Source organism: Hyperolius riggenbachi, chromosome 10, assembly GCF_040937935.1.
Source record: "Hyperolius riggenbachi isolate aHypRig1 chromosome 10, aHypRig1.pri, whole genome shotgun sequence".
Classification (NCBI taxonomy): Eukaryota; Metazoa; Chordata; class Amphibia; order Anura; family Hyperoliidae; genus Hyperolius; species Hyperolius riggenbachi.
Window position 1 is genome coordinate 248,355,649 of NC_090655.1, and position 19,440 is coordinate 248,375,088.

At 46.2% G+C, this 19,440-nt stretch overlaps 1 protein-coding gene across 1 annotated transcript; it reads right to left on the reverse strand.

Annotated features, from left to right (window-relative positions):
• Nucleotides 1-3,179: 3,179 nt before the first annotated feature.
• On the reverse strand, nt 3,180-17,193 carry LOC137535194 (zinc finger protein 665-like). Its single transcript, XM_068257009.1, has 4 exons — nt 17,042-17,193; nt 11,132-11,220; nt 9,344-9,632; nt 3,180-6,864 (listed from the first exon to the last, which is right to left on the reverse strand). The coding sequence occupies exons 1-4, from the start codon at nt 17,073-17,075 to the stop codon at nt 5,231-5,233; spliced, it is 2,046 nt and encodes a 681-aa protein (XP_068113110.1). The 5' UTR covers nt 17,076-17,193; the 3' UTR covers nt 3,180-5,230.
• Between the last annotated feature and the right edge of the window lie 2,247 nt (nt 17,194-19,440).

The window sequence follows — 19,440 nt, forward strand, 5'->3', positions numbered from 1 at the left end:
TATAGATTTCAGAGGCAGAGTTTTCACAATCTGAGAGCTGCAGTGCAGATACAGATCAGTTGCCTGTGTAATGGAGGAGATAAGAGTGGAGTTTTCACAGAATATGAAAATTAGCATACCTAGATACAGATAAGCTTGCCTGTGTGTGTAATTGTGTAATAGTGACAAGCAGAAAACATGTCTGCTCCCATTGTATCACAGGAAAAAATATTAATATACTGTTGAAGCTGTTTGAAGATAGATTTGCTGTGTAAACTATCTAAACTTTAGATAAGATATATAGACAAGTCACTTGTTATATTTAGTTTTTCATCTCGGATCCGCTTTAACTAAGCAGATATTACCTTTAAAAAAAAAAAAACATAATGAAGCAGATAACATTGAATATATATTTCTTTATTATTATTTTTTTTTGTTACAGTATAAAGGCCAGCTGAAAACACATAAAACGTTTGTTTTTTCTTGGTTGAAATACAATTATGTACATTTTTTTATTTCAACAAAACACCCTAGTAGCTCTCTAGTAAGGCCACATCTGGAATATGGAATTCAGTTCTGGGCACCACATTACAGGAAGGATATTGCAGTTTTAGAGCAGGTGCAGAGACGAGTAACAAAATCGATTAGCGAGATGGAAGGTCATACTTACTAGAAAAGGTTAGATAAACTGGGCTTATTTATTCTAGATCGCTTGTGATCCTGTGTATGGGGGCTGGAGAGCTGTGTGCAGGTGGGGGCTGGAGGTATGTGTGTGAGTGGGACCCCCTGTGATCCTGTGTGTGGGGGCTGGAGGTATGTGTGTGAGTGGGACCGCTTGTGATCCTGTGAGTGGGGGCTGGATGGCTGTGTGTGGGTGGGACCCCCTGTGATCCTGTGTATGGGGGCTGGAGGTATGTGTGTGAGTGGAACCCCCTGTGATCCTGTGTGTGGGGGCTGGAGGGCTGTGTGTTGGTGGGACCCCCTGTGTGTGGAGGCTGGAGGGCTGTTTGTGAGTGGGACCGCTTGTGATCCTGTGAGTGGGGGCTGGATGGCTGTGTGTGGCTGGGACCCTGTGATCGTGTGTGTGGGGGCTGGAGGGCTGTGTGTGGGTGGGACCCTGTGTGTGGGGGCTGGAGAGCTCTGTGTGGGTGGGACCTCCTGTGTGTGGAGGTTGGAGGGCTGTGTGTGGGTGGGACCCCCTGTAATGTTGTGTGTGGGGGCTGGAGGGCTGTGTGTGAGTGGGACCCCCTGTGATCCTGTGTATGGGGGCTGGAGAGCTGTGTGTTGGTGGGACCTCCTGTGTGTTGGGGCTGGAGGGCTGTGTGTGAGTGGGACCCCCTGTGATCCTGTGTGTGGGGGCTGGAGGGCTGTGTGCAGGTGGGACCCCCTGTAATCCTGTGTGTGGGTGGGACCTTCTGTGTGTGGGGGCTGGAGGGCTGTGTGTGGGTGGGACCCCCTGTGATCCTGTGTGTGGGGGCCGGAGGGCTGTGTGTGGGTGGGACCCCCTGTGATCCTGTGTGTGGGGGCTGAAGGGCTGTGTGTGAGTGGGACCCCCTGTGATCCTGTGTGTGGGGGCTGGTGGGCTGTGTGTGAGTGGGACCCCCTGTGATCCTGTGTGTGGGGGCTGGAGGGCTGTGTGCAGGTGGGACCCCCTGTGATCCTGTGTGTGGGGGCTGGAGGGCTGTGTGTGGGTGGGACCCCCTGTGATCTGATGTGTGGGGGCTGGAGGGCCATGTGTGAGTGGGACCCCCTGTGATCCTGTGTATGGGGGCTGGAGAGCTGTGTGTTGGTGGGACCTCCTGTGTGTTGGGGCTGGAGGGCTGTGTGTGAGTGGGACCCCCTGTGATCCTGTGTGTGGGGGCTGGAGGGCTGTGTGCAGGTGGGACCCCCTGTGATCCTGTGTGTGGGGGCTGGAGGGCTGTGTGCAGGTGGGACCCCCTGTGATCCTGTGTGTGGGGGCTGGAGGGCTGTGTGCAGGTGGGACCCCCTGTGATCCTGTGTGTGGGGGCTGGAGGGCTGTGTGTGGGTGGGACCCCCTGTGATCCTGTGTGTGGGGGCTGGAGGGCTGTGTGTGGGTGGGACCCCCTGTGATCTGATGTGTGGGGGCTGGAGGGCCATGTGTGAGTGGGACCCCCTGTGATCCTGTGTATGGGGGCTGGGGAGCTGTGTGTTGGTGGGACCTCCTGTGTGTGGGGGCTGGAGGGCTGTGTGTGGGTGGGACCCCCTGTGATCCTGTGTGTGGGGGCTGGAGGGCTGTGTGTGGGTGGGACCCCCTGTGATCCTGTGTGTGGGGGCTGGAGGGCTGTGTGTGAGTGGGACCCCCTGTGATCCTGTGTGTGGGGGCTGGAGGGCTGTGTGCAGGTGGGACCCCCTGTGATCCTGTGTGTGGGGGCTGGAGGGCTGTGTGTGGGTGGGGCCCCCTGTGATCTGATGTGTGGGGGCTGGAGGGCCGTGTGTGAGTGGGACCCCCTGTGATCCTGTGTGTGGGGGCTGGAGGGATGTGTGTGGGTGGGGGCTGGAGGGCTGTGTGTGAGTGGGACCCCCTGTGATCCTGTGTGTGGGGGCTGGAGGGCTGTGTGCAGGTGGGACCCCCTGTGATCCTGTGTATGGGGGCTGGAGAGCTGTGTGTTGGTGGGACCTCCTGTGTGTTGGGGCTGGAGGGCTGTGTGTGAGTGGGACCCCCTGTGATCCTGTGTGTGGGGGCTGGAGGGCTGTGTGCAGGTGGGACCCCCTGTGATCCTGTGTGTGGGTGGGACCTCCTGTGTGTGGGGGCTGGAGGGCTGTGTGTGGGTGGGACCCCCTGTGATCCTGTGTGTAGGTGGGACCCCCTGTGATCCTGTGTGTGTGGAGGCTGGAGGGCTGTGTGTGGGTGGGACCCCCTGTAATTCTGTGTGTGGGGGACCCCCTGTGATCCTGTGTGTGGGGGCTGGAGGGCTGTGTGTGGGTGGGACGCCCTGTAATTCTGTGTGTTTGGGTTCCGGAGAGCTGTGTGTGGGTGGGACCTCCTGTAAGTGGGGGCTGGAGAGCTGTGTGTGGGTGGGACCTCCTGTGAGTGGGGGCTGGATGGCTGTGTTTGGGTGGGACGCCCTGCAATTCTGTGTGTATGGGTTCTGGAGAGCTGTGTGTGGGTGGGACCTCCAGTGAGTGGGTTCTGGAGAGCTGTGTGTGGGTGGGACCTCCTGTGAGTGGGGGGCTGGAGGGCTGTGTGTGGGTGGGACCCTGTGTGTGGGGGCTGGAGGGCTGCGTGTAGGTGGGACCCCCTGTGATACTGTGTAGAAGGGCTAGTAGGCTAGGTCTGTGTGGGGATATCTCTGTGTTGCTGAGTGTTTGTAGCAGAAGCAGTTTATACTCAGAGTCTCCCAAGATGATCAAAACAGAAGTTTGTCTTCTTAAAACAGACGCCATTTGCAATGATTCAGGTTGGAGTGAGCATATGGGTGTTGACCCAGGCAACAAAGAGATGATTTGCATATTCAGCAGTGATGCATTGTGGGACACCTCAGAGCTCACTCCAAACTGAATAACACAAATACCTTCTGTCAGGCAAACTTCACTTTTGCATAGGAGGAGGATTTTAATCTCTTCCAGACCCTTAGACACTCCTGGGAGTTCTGGTTCACCATTGCACTTGCTGGGCAATCTGTAACCCGAGGTGATCAGGAAGACAATTTCACAAAGGGAGTTTCATGAGATGAAAGACTCAAGCAGATGACTCCACCCACCAGAAACCATCTAGGCCAGGCATGGGCAAACTCGGCCCTCCAGCTGTTACAGAACTACAAGTCCCACAATGCATTTGGCTTTATGAGTCATGGCTGTGGCTGTCAGACTCCTGCAATGCATTGTGAGACTTGTAGTTCCTTAACAGCTGGAGGGCCAAGTTTGCCCATGCCTGATCTAGGCCCATCTGACAGAGAAATCTCTTATGCTGGGAATACACGTTACATTTTTCGTGTTGGATTCCCTGTGCGATCTATTAGCCATTCGATTCTCTAATCTTCCGCTCGTTTTTCTTCCATTCACTTCTATGACATTTATTTAGGAAAGGGTTCTTTACAGTAAGAGTGATTAAGATGTGGAATGCATTGCCACAGGAAGTCGTTATGGTAAATTCTATACCTGCATTTAAAGGGGGCTTAGATGCTTTCCTTGCGTTGAAAGACATCCATGGCTACAATTACTAGGTAATGCCTAATGATGTTGATCCAGGGATTTTATCTGATTGCTATCTGGAGTCGGGTAGGAACTTTTTCCCTTTTGGGGCTAATTGGATCATGCCTTGTAAGGGTTTTTCGCCTTCCTCTGGATCAACAGGGGTATGTGAGGGACGGGCTGGAGTTGTACTTTGTTCTTTGGTTAAACTCGATAGACGTATGTCTTTTTTTCAACCCAAATAACTATGTAACTATGAGAAATCGAGCGGAACAGAATCGTGCGGAGAATCGGACACATCGAAATTTTATCATCAAAGGCATCTATCGGAACGATTCTGCACAAAAAACATAACGTATATTCCCAGTATTAGAAACTTTACTTATTGCATAGAGGTATTCTGTTCTTGGTGCACTTGAAGGCAATCAGTGAAATGTCACATTACAGACTAGCACTGACGTGTACTGTCTGTGGTGCGGAATGAGCCATTTCCCATACTCCTCTCTGTGATGCTAAGAATAACTGATTCATGAATTAAAGGGACATTATGGCAAGAAAACTATAACATTTATAATACATCTGTAAATGTACATATACAGTAAGAGGTACATCTGTCCCAGAAGAAATGCACCGTAAATGTTTACTTCCTATGTAGCTGCCACTTACAGACAGTGTTATTAATCTGACAGCTCTTAACATCTACAAGGTTTTGGACAAGTCCAACTCAAGGGGAACTCTTAGGGCATTTTTTTCAAATGCACTCACTGGAATAGCAGTGGCACACGCCAAAAGCCAGATCAAGATGTAGAAAGTAGAAGGGCTTTCATCTTTGTATAGGTCCTAGCAAGGGAGTGCTTTTGAAACACATAAAGGAAAGGTTGAGAATCTCCCTTTAGATGATGGACTAGTCCAAAACCTGTAAAAGATCAAAGGTGTGAAATTATACTTCCTACTGTAAGTAACAGCTACATAGGAAGTAAAACATTTACAGTGAATTTACTCCGGGATAAATGTGTCTATGTGTACATACTGTATGTAAGCTACATTACTGTTTTGTTTTTTTTCCTACATAGTGATCCTTTAAAAAGAAAAAGGATTCTTACTTGTGTGATTTTCTCTGATGTGCAAGAAGGCTTGATTTGTGAATAAAATCTTTCCCACACTCTGAACATGAAAATGGCCTCTCCCCCGTGTGAATTCTTTGGTGTGTAATAAGCTGAGCTTCATAGTTGAAGCCTTTTTCGCACACTGAGCAGGAATACGGATGCTGGCCAGTGTGCTTTCTCTGATGTGTCACCAACTGACTCTTGCAATTAAAACCTTTCCCACACTCTGAACATGAAAATGGCCTCTCCCCCGTGTGAATTCTTTGGTGTGTAACAAGCTGAGCTTTATAGCTGAAGCCTTTTTCGCACACTGAGCAAGAATACGGATGCTGGCCAGTGTGCTTTCTCTGATGCGTCACCAGCTGACCCTTGTAATTAAAACCTTTCCCACACTCTGAACATGAATATGGATACTGACCCGTGTGAATCCGCTGGTGTGCAATGAGCTGCTGTTTAAGAATGAAATCTTTCCCACACTCTGAACATGGTAGCTTGTGAATACTCTCGTGTTTTTTCTGGTGTTTAACAAAAGGTTTCTTCCGAATAAAACATTTCCCACACACTGAGCATGAAAATGGTTGGCGGCGTGTATGAGTTCTCTGATGTTTACGTAGGTCGCTACTTTGAATGAAACCTTTCCCACACTCTGAACATACAAAAGGCCTTTCACCAGTGTGACTTTTCTTGTGCATAAGAAGGTTTGCTTCTATGGTGAAACACTTCCCACACTCTGAACATGAAAATGGTCGTTCACCTGTGTGAATCCTCTGGTGTACCTGAAGGTGAGATTTCAGCATGAAAGCTTTCCCACACTCTAAACAGGAAAACGGCCGCTCCCCTGTGTGACTTCTCTGATGTATAATGAGCTTTCCCTTCTGTGTAAAACATCTCCCACACTCTGAACATGAGAAAGGACTCTCTCCAGTGTGAATTAACTGATGGGCAGTAAGGTCACTTTTCCGAACAAAACCTTTCCCACACACTGAACACAGGAAAGGACGTTCACCTGTGTGACTCCTCTGATGTTCAAGAAGGTTGCTTTTCAGAAAGAACCGTTTCCCACACTCTGAGCATGGAAATGGGCGCTCCCCTGTGTGACTCCTCTGGTGTCCAACAAGGTGTTCTTTGCGAATAAAGCATTTCCCACAATCCGAACATGAGAAAGGCCGATCTGCTGTGTGACTTTTGTGGTGCCTAATGAAGTCTTCTTTTCGAGCAAAGCACTTCCCACACTCTGGACATGAGATGGGATTCAGAGTTGTGTGACTTCTCTGATGTGCAAGGAGGTCGCCTTTCTTTGTAAAGCTTTTCCCGCACTCTGTGCATACAAAAGACTGTTCGCCCGTGTGACCCTTCCAGTGTCTAAAACAGTCAGAATTTCGAATAAAAGATTTCCCACATTCTGAACATGAAAAAGGACGCTCACCCGTGTGTACTCTCTCATGTATAACCAGATGGGCCTTCTTTCTGAAACGTTTATCACACTGGAAGCAAGGGAATCTTTTCTCCCCTCTGCCTATAACTCGATGTGATGCCTCAGAACGTTGTGTGATGCCATTATCTCCTGCAGAATCATCAGGAGGTGAGATAAGATGTCCTTCCGAGGGGTTCTCCACATACTGCCCATCTGTTAGGGACAGGCATTATTGTGAATAAAGGCACAGAACTATGTATATATGTATTATTTAAGAAAGGACATTAAAACAAAAACTAAAATCCAATAAAATAAACTGCAGCATACTGGCTTATTTTATGAATTGAGGGCACTCATAACTGGACAATGGCCACAATCCCTTAACATCAAGCTGGTGATAAAGCGAGTGAAAACTTACTACATGACATTAATCTGCACCTCCACCTTATTTGTTGGTACTATGACGTTATACTAATGAACAGAGATGGGCCTTTCATATGGTGTACAGTATCTCCTCCCCATTTGTTGGTACTATGATGTTATACTGAGGAATGGAGAGGGGCCTTTCATATGGTGTACAGTATCTCCTCCCCATTTGTTGGTGCTATGATGTTATATTGAGGAATGGAGATGGGCCTTTCATATGGTGTACAGTATCTCCTCCTCATTTGTTGGTACTATGATGTTATACTGAGGAATGGAGATGGGCCTTTCATATGGTGTACATTATCTCCTCCTCATTTGTTGGTGCTATGATGTTATACTGAGGAATGGAGATGTGCCTTTTATATGGTGTACAGTATCTCCTCCTCATTTGTTGGCGCTATGATGTTATACTGAGGAATGAAGATGGGCCTTTCATATGGTGTACAGTATCTCCTCCTCATTTGTTGGCACTATGATGTAATACTGAGGAATGGAGATGAACCTTTCATATGGTGTACAGTATCTCTTCCTCATTTGTTAGTGCTATGATGTTATACTGAGGAATGGAGATGAACCTTTCATATGGTGTACAGTATCTCCTCCTCATTTGTTGGTGCTATGATGTTATACTGAGGAATGGAGATGGGCCTTTCATATGGTGTATAGTATCTCCTCCTCATTTGTTGGTGCTATGTTGTTATACTGAGGAATGGAGATGGGCCTTTCATATGGTGTACAATGTCTCCTCCTCATTTGTTGGTACTATGATGTTATACTGAGGAATGGAGATGGGCCTTTCATATGGTGTACAGTGTCTCCTCCTCATTTGTTGGTACTATGATGTTATACTGAGGAATGGAGATGGGCCTTTCATATGGTGTACAGTGTCTCCTCCTCATTTGTTGGTACTATGATGTTATACTGAGGAATGGAGATGGACCTTTCATATGGTGTACAGTATCTCCTCCTCATTTGTTGGCGCTATGATGTTATACTGAGGAATGTAGATGGGCCTTTCATATGGTGTACGGTATCTCCTCCTCATTTGTTGGCACTATGATGTAATACTGAGGAATGGAGATGGGCCTTTCATATGGTGTACAGTATCTCCTCCTCATTTGTTGGTGCAATGATGTTATACTGAGGAATGGAGATGGGCCTTTCATATGGTGTATAGTATCTCCTCCTCATTTGTTGGTACTATGATGTTATACTGAGGAATGGAGATACGCCTTTCATATGGTGTACAGCATCTCCTCCTCATTTGTTGGTACTATGTTATACTGAGGAATGGAGATGGACCTTTCATATAGTGTACAGTATCTCCCCCTCATTTGTTGGTGCTATGAGGTTATACTGAGGAATGGAGATGGGCCTTTCATATGGTGTACAGTATCTCCTCCTCATTTGTTGGTACTATGATGTTATACTGAGGAATGGAGATGGGCCTTTCATATGGTGTACAGTATCTCCTCCTCATTTGTTGGAGCTGTGATGTTATACTGAGGAATGGAGATGGGCCTTTCATATAGTGTACAGTATCTCCTCCTCATTTGTTGGTACTATGATGTTATACTGAGGAATGGAGATGGACCTTTCATATGGTGTACAGTATCTCCTCCTCATTTGTTGGTGCTATGATGTTATACTGAGGAATGGAGATGGGCCTTTCATATGGTGTACAGTATCTCCTCCTCATTTGTTGGTACTATGATGTTATACTGAGGAATGGAGATGGGCCTTTCATATGGTGTACAGTATCTCCTCCTCATTTGTTGGCACTATGATGTTATACTGAGGAATGGAGATGGACCTTTCATATGGTGTACAGTATCTCCTCCTCATTTGTTGGTACTATGATGTTATACTGAGGAATGGAGATGGGCCTTTCATATGGTGTACAGTATCTCCTCCTCATTTGTTGGTGCTATGATGTTATACTGAGGAATGGAGATGGCCTTTCATATGGTGTACAGTATCCCCTCCTCATTTGTTGGTACAATCATGTTATACTGAGGAATGGAGATGGACCTTTCATATGGTGTACAGTATCTCCTCCTCATTTGTTGCTACTATGATGTTATACTGAGGAATGGAGATGGGCCTTTCATATGGTGTACAGTATCTCCTCATATGTTGGTACTATGATGTTATACTGAGGAATGGAGATGGGCTTTTCATATGGTGCACAGTATAACATTCTCATTTGTTGGGAATATGAGGGTCTACATTTATAATTCCTTATCATCCAGTATTTATAAATTACCTGCACTGATAGCTAGAGGTGTTTCTTCCTCTTTAATTGTCCTCATCATTTTATCCTCTTCAATAGTTTGCTGATCAACCCTCTCATATGTCTCTCCTTCCTCCTCTTTAATTATCACCCGTAATTCATTCTCTTCCATGGCCTGCTGATCACTACTATATATATCTTCTTCCTCCATTTGAATTGTCCTCATCATTTCATCTTCCTCTGTAGATGACTGATCACCACTCACATACATCTCTTCTTCTTCTTCTTTGACCTCAACTTTCAAAACAATGTGCTGTTCATCCTAAATCCATAAAGTGATACATAATAAGATGCTTAACACTTTGGCATTACTGAAGTGAGGCTACATATAGTAGAATATACCGTATATACTCGGATACAAGTCGACCTCATGTATAAGTCGACCCCAATATTCAAGCCTCTTAAGCTGGAACTTTTTAGTGTCTCAAGTATAAGTCTACCCCTCAAAGTTAACACTGCTGGGGACTTTAATCCTCCCTCATACCAACCATCACCCAAAAGGCATCCCTTCTCTCTCTCTCCTCTATAGCCCTCATGCGTAATTAAATTCTTTGTATTGGCTGCAGCAGAAGCGAAGTTGTTGGTGACTTTAAATCTCCCTCCCACCCGCAGAGGCCTCCGCCTCCCTCTATCTTCCCCCTGTGTATAATGCTCTGTAATTGCCGCAGGAAACTTACGAGTCCAGCACCGGGTGTCACATACTCTCCTCTTGTGCTCTACTCTTCCTCACTTACGCCGCATCATGTGACTTCCGGAGCTGGAGGTGCACAGACTGCCGTGCGTGTATTAGCATACCGAGAACCGTCGGCTCACATGACGCGGTGTGAGTGAGGTAGAGGACAGCATGTGACACCCGGTGCTGGACTCGTAAATTGACTGTGGTGATTACACTGCAGTATAAACAGGAGGAAGATAGAGAGAGGCGGACGCCTCTGTGGGTGGGAGGGAGGGAAGTTTAAATTGCCTGGCAACCACTTTGCGCCTGCTGCGGCTGTACAAAGCATTTCATTACACGGGGGGTGGATAGAGAGACGATGACATCCTTTGGGTGATGGTGGGTGGGGGGGGGGGATCAAAGTGCTCTGCCACTAGTGCACCGCAGAGAGGTGGAGAAAGAAAGGTGGCCCCGTCATCCTGGCTATAGGTTGTTAAAGTGGATCCGAGGTGAACTTTAACTCATTGCATAATTGTGTTCCTTTCCTATTGTTTATAGGGCATTCCTCAAGCCAAATACTTTTTTGTTTTAATACTCTAATTCCCTATAAACTAAATAAACCACGCCCACAGGTTTTCAGAGAGCCTTGGCAGTAGCAAGGGCTCATGGGAGCTCAGTCTGGGCAGGAGGAGGTGTTACTAGCCACTGATTTCAGAGGCAGAGGGGAGGAGGGAGGAGGGGGGGGGGGGAAATAGGTTTTTTTTTCACAGGCTGAGTGCTCAAGATACAGATAAGCCTGCCTCTGTGTAATGTTTACAAACAACATGGCTGCTGTCACTGTATCACAGGAAGAAATAATCATTTTCTATTAAAGCTGTTTGCAGCAAGATTTGCTGTGTAAACTATCTAAACTTTAGATAAGATATATAGACAAGTTACTTGTTATAGTTAGTGTTTCATCTCGGATCCGCTTTAAATTTAGGACTGTTGCAAGTATAGGTCGACCCCCCACTTTTATACTATGAGTCAGTCCTAAATTTATCAACTTATAGCGTATATACGGTAACTAAAATTTCTGCTTTGTGTATAATATTTGTTTTACCTACCTGATCACAGTGAGGAATGTCAGGATCTTCCTGTGGACAATCTCGGGAACCTGTACATCTCTCTGGTGGGTTTCTGTTTCTGGATCCATCTGTAGACCAACATTTCTTAATTACCAATTATGTAGGTAGAAAAAACAAGTCTTATAAAAGTAATAACTTTTAATGGCTAACTTATAAGGTTAAATTATGCAAGCTTTCAGGGATCTAGTCCCCTTCTTCAGGCATATTTCCAGATGTTAGCTGAAGTAAAACACTGAAGCAGGTAAATAGTAAACATGAATATGACAGTTGTGCAGGTTACAATTTAGCAGTTAGATGCCAGGTGATCAGTAGGCTAGAGCCAGTGAGCTTATGCATGAATTCCAGCAGGTTTTTGAAGATCATGAGGCCAAGTCAATCATGTTAAATAAGGTGTCATGAAACCCATTCCACAATTTAAACCTTCTGTTAACATCTTGAATATTTTCATAAATTTGTACCTGATTGTTAATTTTTAAGCTACCCTTAAGAATAAGTACTTTCAGATCTTGCATGCTGTGTCCTAGTTCACAGAAGTATTGGGCCACAGGTGTGTCCATTTTACTCTCATCGATTTTAAAGCGGTGATGGTTGATTCTTGTGCGCAGTTTTTGTCCTGTTTCTCTTATATAGATTCCTCTTGAGGGGCATTTCATGCAGCGTATCATGTATATGTTACGGCCAGAACCCGAAGTTTGGCCACTTCTAGTTCTGGCCGGCCACTTCGGGTTCTGGCCGGCCAATGCGCGAAGTGGCCGCTGTGCTGCGGCCAATGTTAGAAATGGATTGATTCCTCTGAGGTTAATGTATCTTCTGGCCGCAGCGCAGCGGCCAAACGTATCACAACTTAGTGAATTTATTGCAATTCAGCCGGTGGCAATGTAACAATTCAAGCCGCCGGCTTTTTCTCTGCGCCTCTCTCTCTCTCCTCTTATGGGCAGCCGGCGGGGACATGCGTGTCCCCGAGAGTCGTTCGAGGCGCCAGGGCAGCAGAGCGGGGAGGCTGCAGACATTGCTTCTGCCAGCACCCGCTCTGCAAGAACAGCAGGATTCCCCTGCCGCGACGAACGACTCCGGGGGGACACGCGTGTCCCCGCCGGCTGCCCATAGAAGAGCGAGAGAGGCGGGGGGAGGAGAGAGAGGCGCAGAGAAAAAGCCGGCGGCTTGAATTGTTACATTGCCGCCGGCTGAATTGCAATAAATTCACTAAGTTGTGATACGTTTGGCCGCTGCGCTGTGGGCAGAAGATACATTAACCTCAGAGGAATCAATCCATTTCTAAAATTGGCCGCAGCGCAGCGGCCACTTCGCGCATTGGCCGGCCAGAACCCGAAGTGGCCGGCCAGAACTAGAAGTGGCCAAACTTCGGGTTCTGGCCGTAACACATACAACATTGGATGACTCACAGAAAAATTGGTCTAGTATTTTAAGATATTTCTGTGAGTTTGGTATTTGTATTTGGCTTGTGCACAAGATATAAGGGCAGGTATCACACCTTCTGTCTTGCTACTAAATTACCAATGAAATTTCAGTAAATACACCTGAAGAAAGTAAAAATAAAAAAAGTTAGATACTTACCCCAGTAATTGTGAGCATGTGAAAGGTCCAGATGAGTTGGGCAAAAAGGGCTCTAGAGATTTGGGTGCAGTTGGCACCACCATAGGCCATAATGTGAATTACGGCTGTACTGGCGTTCAGTGAAAAGACTGAGCCTAAGTTACTATACAAACAGCGTAATTCGGCCATCAGGAATAACTGGAAGCTGAATTACATCTTACCCACGACTCTATAACGGCCTAAATAGTGGCCTGGAGGGGGAATAGTAATTAACCCTGCTGGGTGTTTTGCAGGAGCAGGGTAAGCCGTTTTTTGGCTTTAACCTGTGCCCAAATTTTCCAGCGCCTTAAAGGATACCTGAAGTGACATGATGAGATAGACATGGTTATGTACAGTGCCTAGCACACAAATAACTATGCTGTGTTCCTTTTTTCTCTGCCTGAAATAGTTAAATATCAGGCATGTAAGTGGCTGGCTCAGTCCTGACTGAGGGTCAGTGCACACCAAAATCCTCTAGCAGATCTGCAAAACGCTAGAGGTTTTTGAAGCAGATTTTCAGAGCCATTCTAGGCATGTTTAGAGAAAATTTCTAAACATGCCTAGCATTTTTGTGAGTGTTTTTGTGTAGCAGATTTCATAAATTGTTACAGTAAAGCTGTTACTGAACAGCTTCTGTAACAAAAACGCCTGGAAAACCTTCCTGATGTAGCGTTTTTCAGAGTGGTTTGAGCTTTTCCTATACTTTACATTGAGGCAGAAACTCATCTGCAAACCGCAAAAATGCTGCAAGACCCACGTTTGCAGTTTGCTAAAAACCTCAAACCGCTGGTTTGCAGCATCCCATTGAGATACATTAGGCAATAGTTTCCAGAAGCGGCAGCGTTTTTGAAAATGCTACCACAACCGCTTTGTGTGCACTAGTCCTCAGACAGGAAGTGACTACAATGTGACCCCTTCTGATAAGAAATTCCCCTTCTTACCTCTTTCTTGCTCTCAGAAGCCATTTTCTGCTAGGAAAGTGTTTTATAGTTGGAATTTCTTATCAGTGAGGGTCACACTGTAGTCACTTCCTGTCTGAGTCAGGACTGAGTCAGCCAATTATATACCTGATATTTAACTCTTTCAGGCAGAGAAAGAAAAAAGGAACACAGCATAGTTATTTGTGCGCTAGGTACTATACATACACATGTCTATCTCATCATGTCACTTCGGGTATCCTTTAATTACATGAATACAGTCCTGGCCAAGGACTAGCGCTATCTTTTTTCTTCCATGTGGATCGGTTCATTATAGTGGGCATGTGAGGACCTTACATGCACTTGCCCAGTTCGGCTGTGCTTGTTGCCAGTAGAAACCTATTTGATCTACAGGGTCAGTGGTCTGTAAGAGGATCTGGGAAACCTCAGGAATCTGACTTTTTTTCCTTGCTTCACTTGTCCTTTACATTAACATGTGTTCTTTATTTTATCACAAGGGGCCTGATTCACAAAGCGGTGCAAAGTATTTGCAGGCCTGTGAAAAGCCCTTTATCACGCCTAAACTTAGTTTAGGTGTGATAAGAAGTAGCGCGCACAATCGCGCAGTGGCGTGCGTGAGCAGCGCCCATTAAACCCTATGGCCGCTGCGCGTGCAAAAACTTTGCGCACAGGACTTTGCGCGCGATCAAAAGCACAAAGCGGTGATAACTCGCGCAAAGGTTATCACGCCTAAAGTCTTTTAGGCGTGATAACTGGGTTATCACCGCTTTGTGAATCAGGCCCATAGACTCAATTCACAGATGTTATGTGATATTGATGTTTAAAGTGAATCTGTAAGGAAAAAGTGTGCCCCTATGGGGTACTTGCCTTGGGAGGAAGAAGCCTCAGGATCCTAATGAGGCTTCTCCCGTCCTCTTCATCCTCCAGGATCCAGCGATGGCTCCCCCAAAAGTCTCCCGACAAGCGTTGGAAATATTTACAATCTGCACAGCTTTCTGATCAGGTGACTCGTCTGTGCAGTAGAGCGGATCCAATTGGGCTCAGCTAATTACGCCTGAGCCCGATTGGAAAGCTAATACTGCGCCTGTGCTGCCGCGCATATTGTAAATATCGCTGCACGTGGTGTTGGGGAGCCTGCACTGGATCCTGGAGGGTGAAAAGGACAGGGAAGCCTCATTAGGATCCAAAGGCTTCCCCCTTTCCGAGGTAAGTACCCCTCAGGGGCAGTTTCTATTCTTACAGATTCCCTTTAAGCCCATCCTTATTAATCTCCACTATCAGTCTTTCTTCTACTTCTATTGTACACAGAGAGGTAAGGAAGGAGAGAGGGAATGAAACAGAAAGCCGGGTCCAGTAGCAGTAAAATTAAGAAAGTTCATGAAAATATTGAGTATTGTATAGCAGGGCTGTGGAGTCGGAGTCGAAGAGTCGGAGCAATTTTGGGCACCCGGAGTCGGAGTTGAAGTCGGAGTCGTTGATTTCATAAACTGAGGAGTCGGATGATTTTTGTACAAAATCCACAGCACTGTGAAGTATTAGATTAAGGAGTTGGCATCGAGGAGTCGGAGCCATTTTGGGTACCCGGAGTTGGAGTCGTGGTTTCATAAACTGAGGAGTTGGAGTCAGAAGATTTTTGTTCCGACTCCACAGCCCTGTTGTATAGTAACTGATCCAGATTGGCAGAGGGAAGGGTTAAAGTTCTGTACAGACTGCGGCCATTGGAAAACAAGTGATTCCCGGCCGTTAGTAATGAGCGAACAACGTTGGGATACATTTGAGTTTAGCGATGGACAAACAATGCTCTTTCAATTGGATTTTTACCGAAACCGCAAAAATAAGAACCCAGAAATGTGAGATAGTGTAGCTTTGCCTCTGACACGGGAGACCTGGTTTCGAATCTCGGTTCTGCCTGTTCAATAAGCCTGCACCTATTCAGTAGGAGACCTTGGGCAAGTCTCCCTAACACTGCTACTGCCTATAGAGCACGTCCTAGTGGCTGCAGCTCTGGCGCTTTGAGTCCGCCAGGAGAAAAGTGCGATATAAATGTTCTGTGTTGTCTGTGTTTGTTTGTCATCGTTCAGTATAATCGACTGACACTGATTATCGCTCAAACCAATCTGCCAGGATGGATTGGTCTACATGATTTATAATTGCTGTCATATGCAGTTTTTAACCGATTCTCAGCTGAGCCATTGTTTATCGTTCATTTCGATCACCACGGTCTAGTGTGTGTACACAGCTTAAAGAGACACTGAAGCGAAAAAAAATATATGATATAATGAATTGGTTGTGTACTATGAATAATTACTAGAAGATTAGCAGCAAAGAAAATATTCTCATATTTTTATTTTCAGGTATATAGTGTTTTTCTAACATTGCATCATTCTATAATATGTGCAGATTACACAACACTCAGCATTCAAAATGATTCTTTCAGAGCAGTCTGTGAACTAATGACCTCTCCTCTGGCAGAGAAAAAGTAAATAGTTAAGGAACAGTTGAGATAATAAAAGTCAGAAAACAGCCCTCTCCATGACTTTGAAAGTCGTAGAGCTTAATGGCTTTTTTGTATAGAGATAACACCTGGAGTTTCTTAACTTTTCCTGTACTGGAAACAATTAGACTGATGTATCTGATCTTAATGTTTTATTTCTTAGCTGTACTCCACATACAAATCATAATATCATAAATTTTTTTTTAGCTTCAGTGTCTCTTTAACAGTAACCATAAAGACTGCACACAAATCAGTAATTACTTATGCTCCTCCTTGTCATTTATTAGCTGCCACTTAGATCCCCTTAACACGTCTTCTGCCCCTCCATAAACAATAAAACATATGATGCTAGAATCAAAAATTGTAATCGATAAATAGCTGCTATAAGTTGCAGTGAGCTAAAAATGAAACATACACAACATACACTCCCGTGACACAGCACACACTCACAACCACTGCAGAGAAAATAATAGATCAGTGTAAAAATAGATTCAATAAACGATGTGCAGTGGGAAATAAGTTTATCTTAAAAGCCTGAATGAAAAATCTTTGTGAGTTATTGAGAAACCTTCCCGCTGCCAATCAGAATCACTTCAAATCCCAGCCAGTGCACTATCTGCTCCGAGTTTGTATGTTCTCCCCATGTCTGAGTGGGTTTCCTCCGGGCACTCTAGTTTCCTCCCACATCCCAAAAACATACAGAGACGTTAATTGGCTTCCTCCCAAATTGGCCCTAGACTATGATACATACACAGACATATGACTATAGTAGGGATTAGATTGTGAGCTCCTGTGAGGGACAGTCACCTAGGTGGACCCTCCCTACTGCTCTCTCCTTTACAAGATATAAAAGTCTCCTCTTACCCGGTGATGTGAGGGGCGGCTGATTCTCCATCATGATGTGCTTGTGTCTTTCTAAATCCTCCTCAAAGAAATAGATGGCACTGTTTGGAGGCTCAGGGCCTCACCAGAGGGATAAGAAAACTTCAGAATAATGTCGGTGTATTTCCTTATCTGCTGCCAGACCCAGAAATGGCTGCTCTGTACTTCCTCTAACCTCGCCTGCGATACGCAGCTTCCTAATTATGCCTGCCAGTCAAGGTCACCACCTTGTGGATAACATGAGAACTGCAGCCTGTTGTAATTTTTTTTTTTCCTGTAAAGTACACCTGCAGATACTTCCCTATAAAGTGAGAGCCTCTGAAAGGTCCAGAGGATCCACATCAGACTCCTGTATTTTGCCAAGTACAAAAGAGAGGGTTGTACCTGGAATTGGTTTTGGTTCATACAGGTTCTGGTAGGAGGAGGGAGGATAGTGTCCGAAAGCCAAGAGCAGAGGCTGCCATACTACGGCACCACTAGTTGCACTTGGCAATCATCTGTCATCCTTAAAGAGAACCCGAGGTGGCTTGTAAGAATGCTATTAGCACACAAAGGCTGGGTCTGCATATCCTGCCCAGCATCTGTTGCAATACTGCTCCCCCCCAGGCCCTGCCTGCACTCTGCTGTGCCCCCATAAATCACCCAGCCGTGCTAGCGGCACGCAGCGTGTCCATAGCCGGCTGTTTACATCAGCCCTATCACTCTCACCGCTCCCCGCCCTTCCCACCAATCAGCGGGGGGAAGGGAATGGACGTGGGCGGGGAGCAGCGACATAGAGGAGGCGGGGGAGCAGCAAGAGTGATATGGCAGATGTAAACAGCCTGCTAATGACACCCTGCATATTGCTAGCACGGCGTTTGATTTATGGGGCACAGCAGAGCACTGGGGGGGGCACTGTATAGCAACAGAGGCTGGGCATTATATGCAAGCCTACTCGGGTTTTCTTTAAGGAGACATCGAAGGGGGGGAGGGGGACAGAGGGAGGCAAAGGCTCAGCAGTGACTGATGACCCAGCTCTTCATGAAAGAAACCTGTGGTAATGGCTGATGCTGCTGAGGGTCCAGATTACTGACATCTGGCAGTGCAAGGTGTTCCAGTTCAAAAGGTGCAGCCCACCCTTCCAGCATAGGGACCCTCTTTAACCATTTCAATCAGCAAAAGTGCAATAGGTTTCCTCCAGCCGCGCTCCCATCCATGGAGAAGCGTATCAGTACAGGGCATGTGCAAGTAAAATATGTGTATGTTATCGTCTGTCAGGAGATAATTTTCTACTTGCAGGTAGTGATTATTATCTAATCACGATAGATGACAGATAGACTGTGATTACTGACAGCCAGAGATTGGGACCATAGATGGCTATACATCATGTGATCTGCCACCATATTAACCATTAGATAGATGCCTCTCTGACTTAAGTCTGATCAGAGAGGGATCTATTGCCTTGCCTGCCCATACACTGCTTTCCAATAGATTTCATGAAATATAATGGAGATCGTCCTGCTGCCACCCATCACATGCCGTGTGCAATATTGAAGGCATGCCTATCTGCCGGCATGAATCCTAGGCTCCTCCTGTGTCTGGTGTCACAGTGAACGCTACATGCACCTGGTGCTACGTGGCACAGATGCTCATGGTGACGCCGGACACAGGATGAGGCCAGGATTGGTGCCAACGTGACAGGCGTTACTACCACCCACCTGGTGAAGCCCTTGTGACCATGATTTTCCATCATTCCTGATCAATCCTTATGACCGATTTTGGTCAGCAATCAACTGGATGATTGATTGGGTGGTCTTGGTGCAGTACCGATTCTCCTACGTTTGATTAACATTATCAGATCGAAAGGTTGATTGGCCCACAAGATCAAATCATGTAGGAGTACCCTTAACCGCTAAACGACTGTTCCACGCCGATTGACGTGAGCAGTGCGGCAGGCCCAGGACCACTCCACACCAACTGGCGTGAAGTGTTAGTGGTGGAGATTGCAAAAGATCGCGCACATCTTCGCATGAATGGTGTGACCACACTCTGTTGACAGGCAGACACTGTGACCACACCATATTTGCCGACAGGTAAAGATTATGATCTTATTTGTGTCAGATAACTGTGACTGCTGAGTCTGCTGACAGTGACTAATGATGAATCCAATGTGAGCACAGCATAACTGTGAGCTCCTCACCGAGGTATTTTCAAGCTATATGAGATTTTAAAAAGCAGGTTTGGGAAGACAGGGCACACTTCTAAATGCTGTAACCTTCACAGCAGAGCAGCAGCCATACAGGAACCGATACAACTTACACACCATGCACTGCTGATAACAGGATCAGTAGCTTTATTCCCCAGAGGAGGACACAGGAAAGCAGGGACAGACAACACAGATC

Bases quoted from the DNA above. Each gene is read 5' to 3' on its own strand.
- LOC137535194 (XM_068257009.1), bottom strand. From the start codon at position 17,075: ATGATGGAGAATCAGCCGCCCCTCACATCACCGG. The intron at 11,221-17,041 runs GTAAGAGGAGAC...GTTGGTCTACAG, and splicing joins GCCGCCCCTCACATCACCGG to ATGGATCCAGAAACAGAAAC. The intron at 6,865-9,343 runs GTAATTTATAAA...TGTCCCTAACAG, and splicing joins ACCTCTAGCTATCAGTGCAG to ATGGGCAGTATGTGGAGAAC.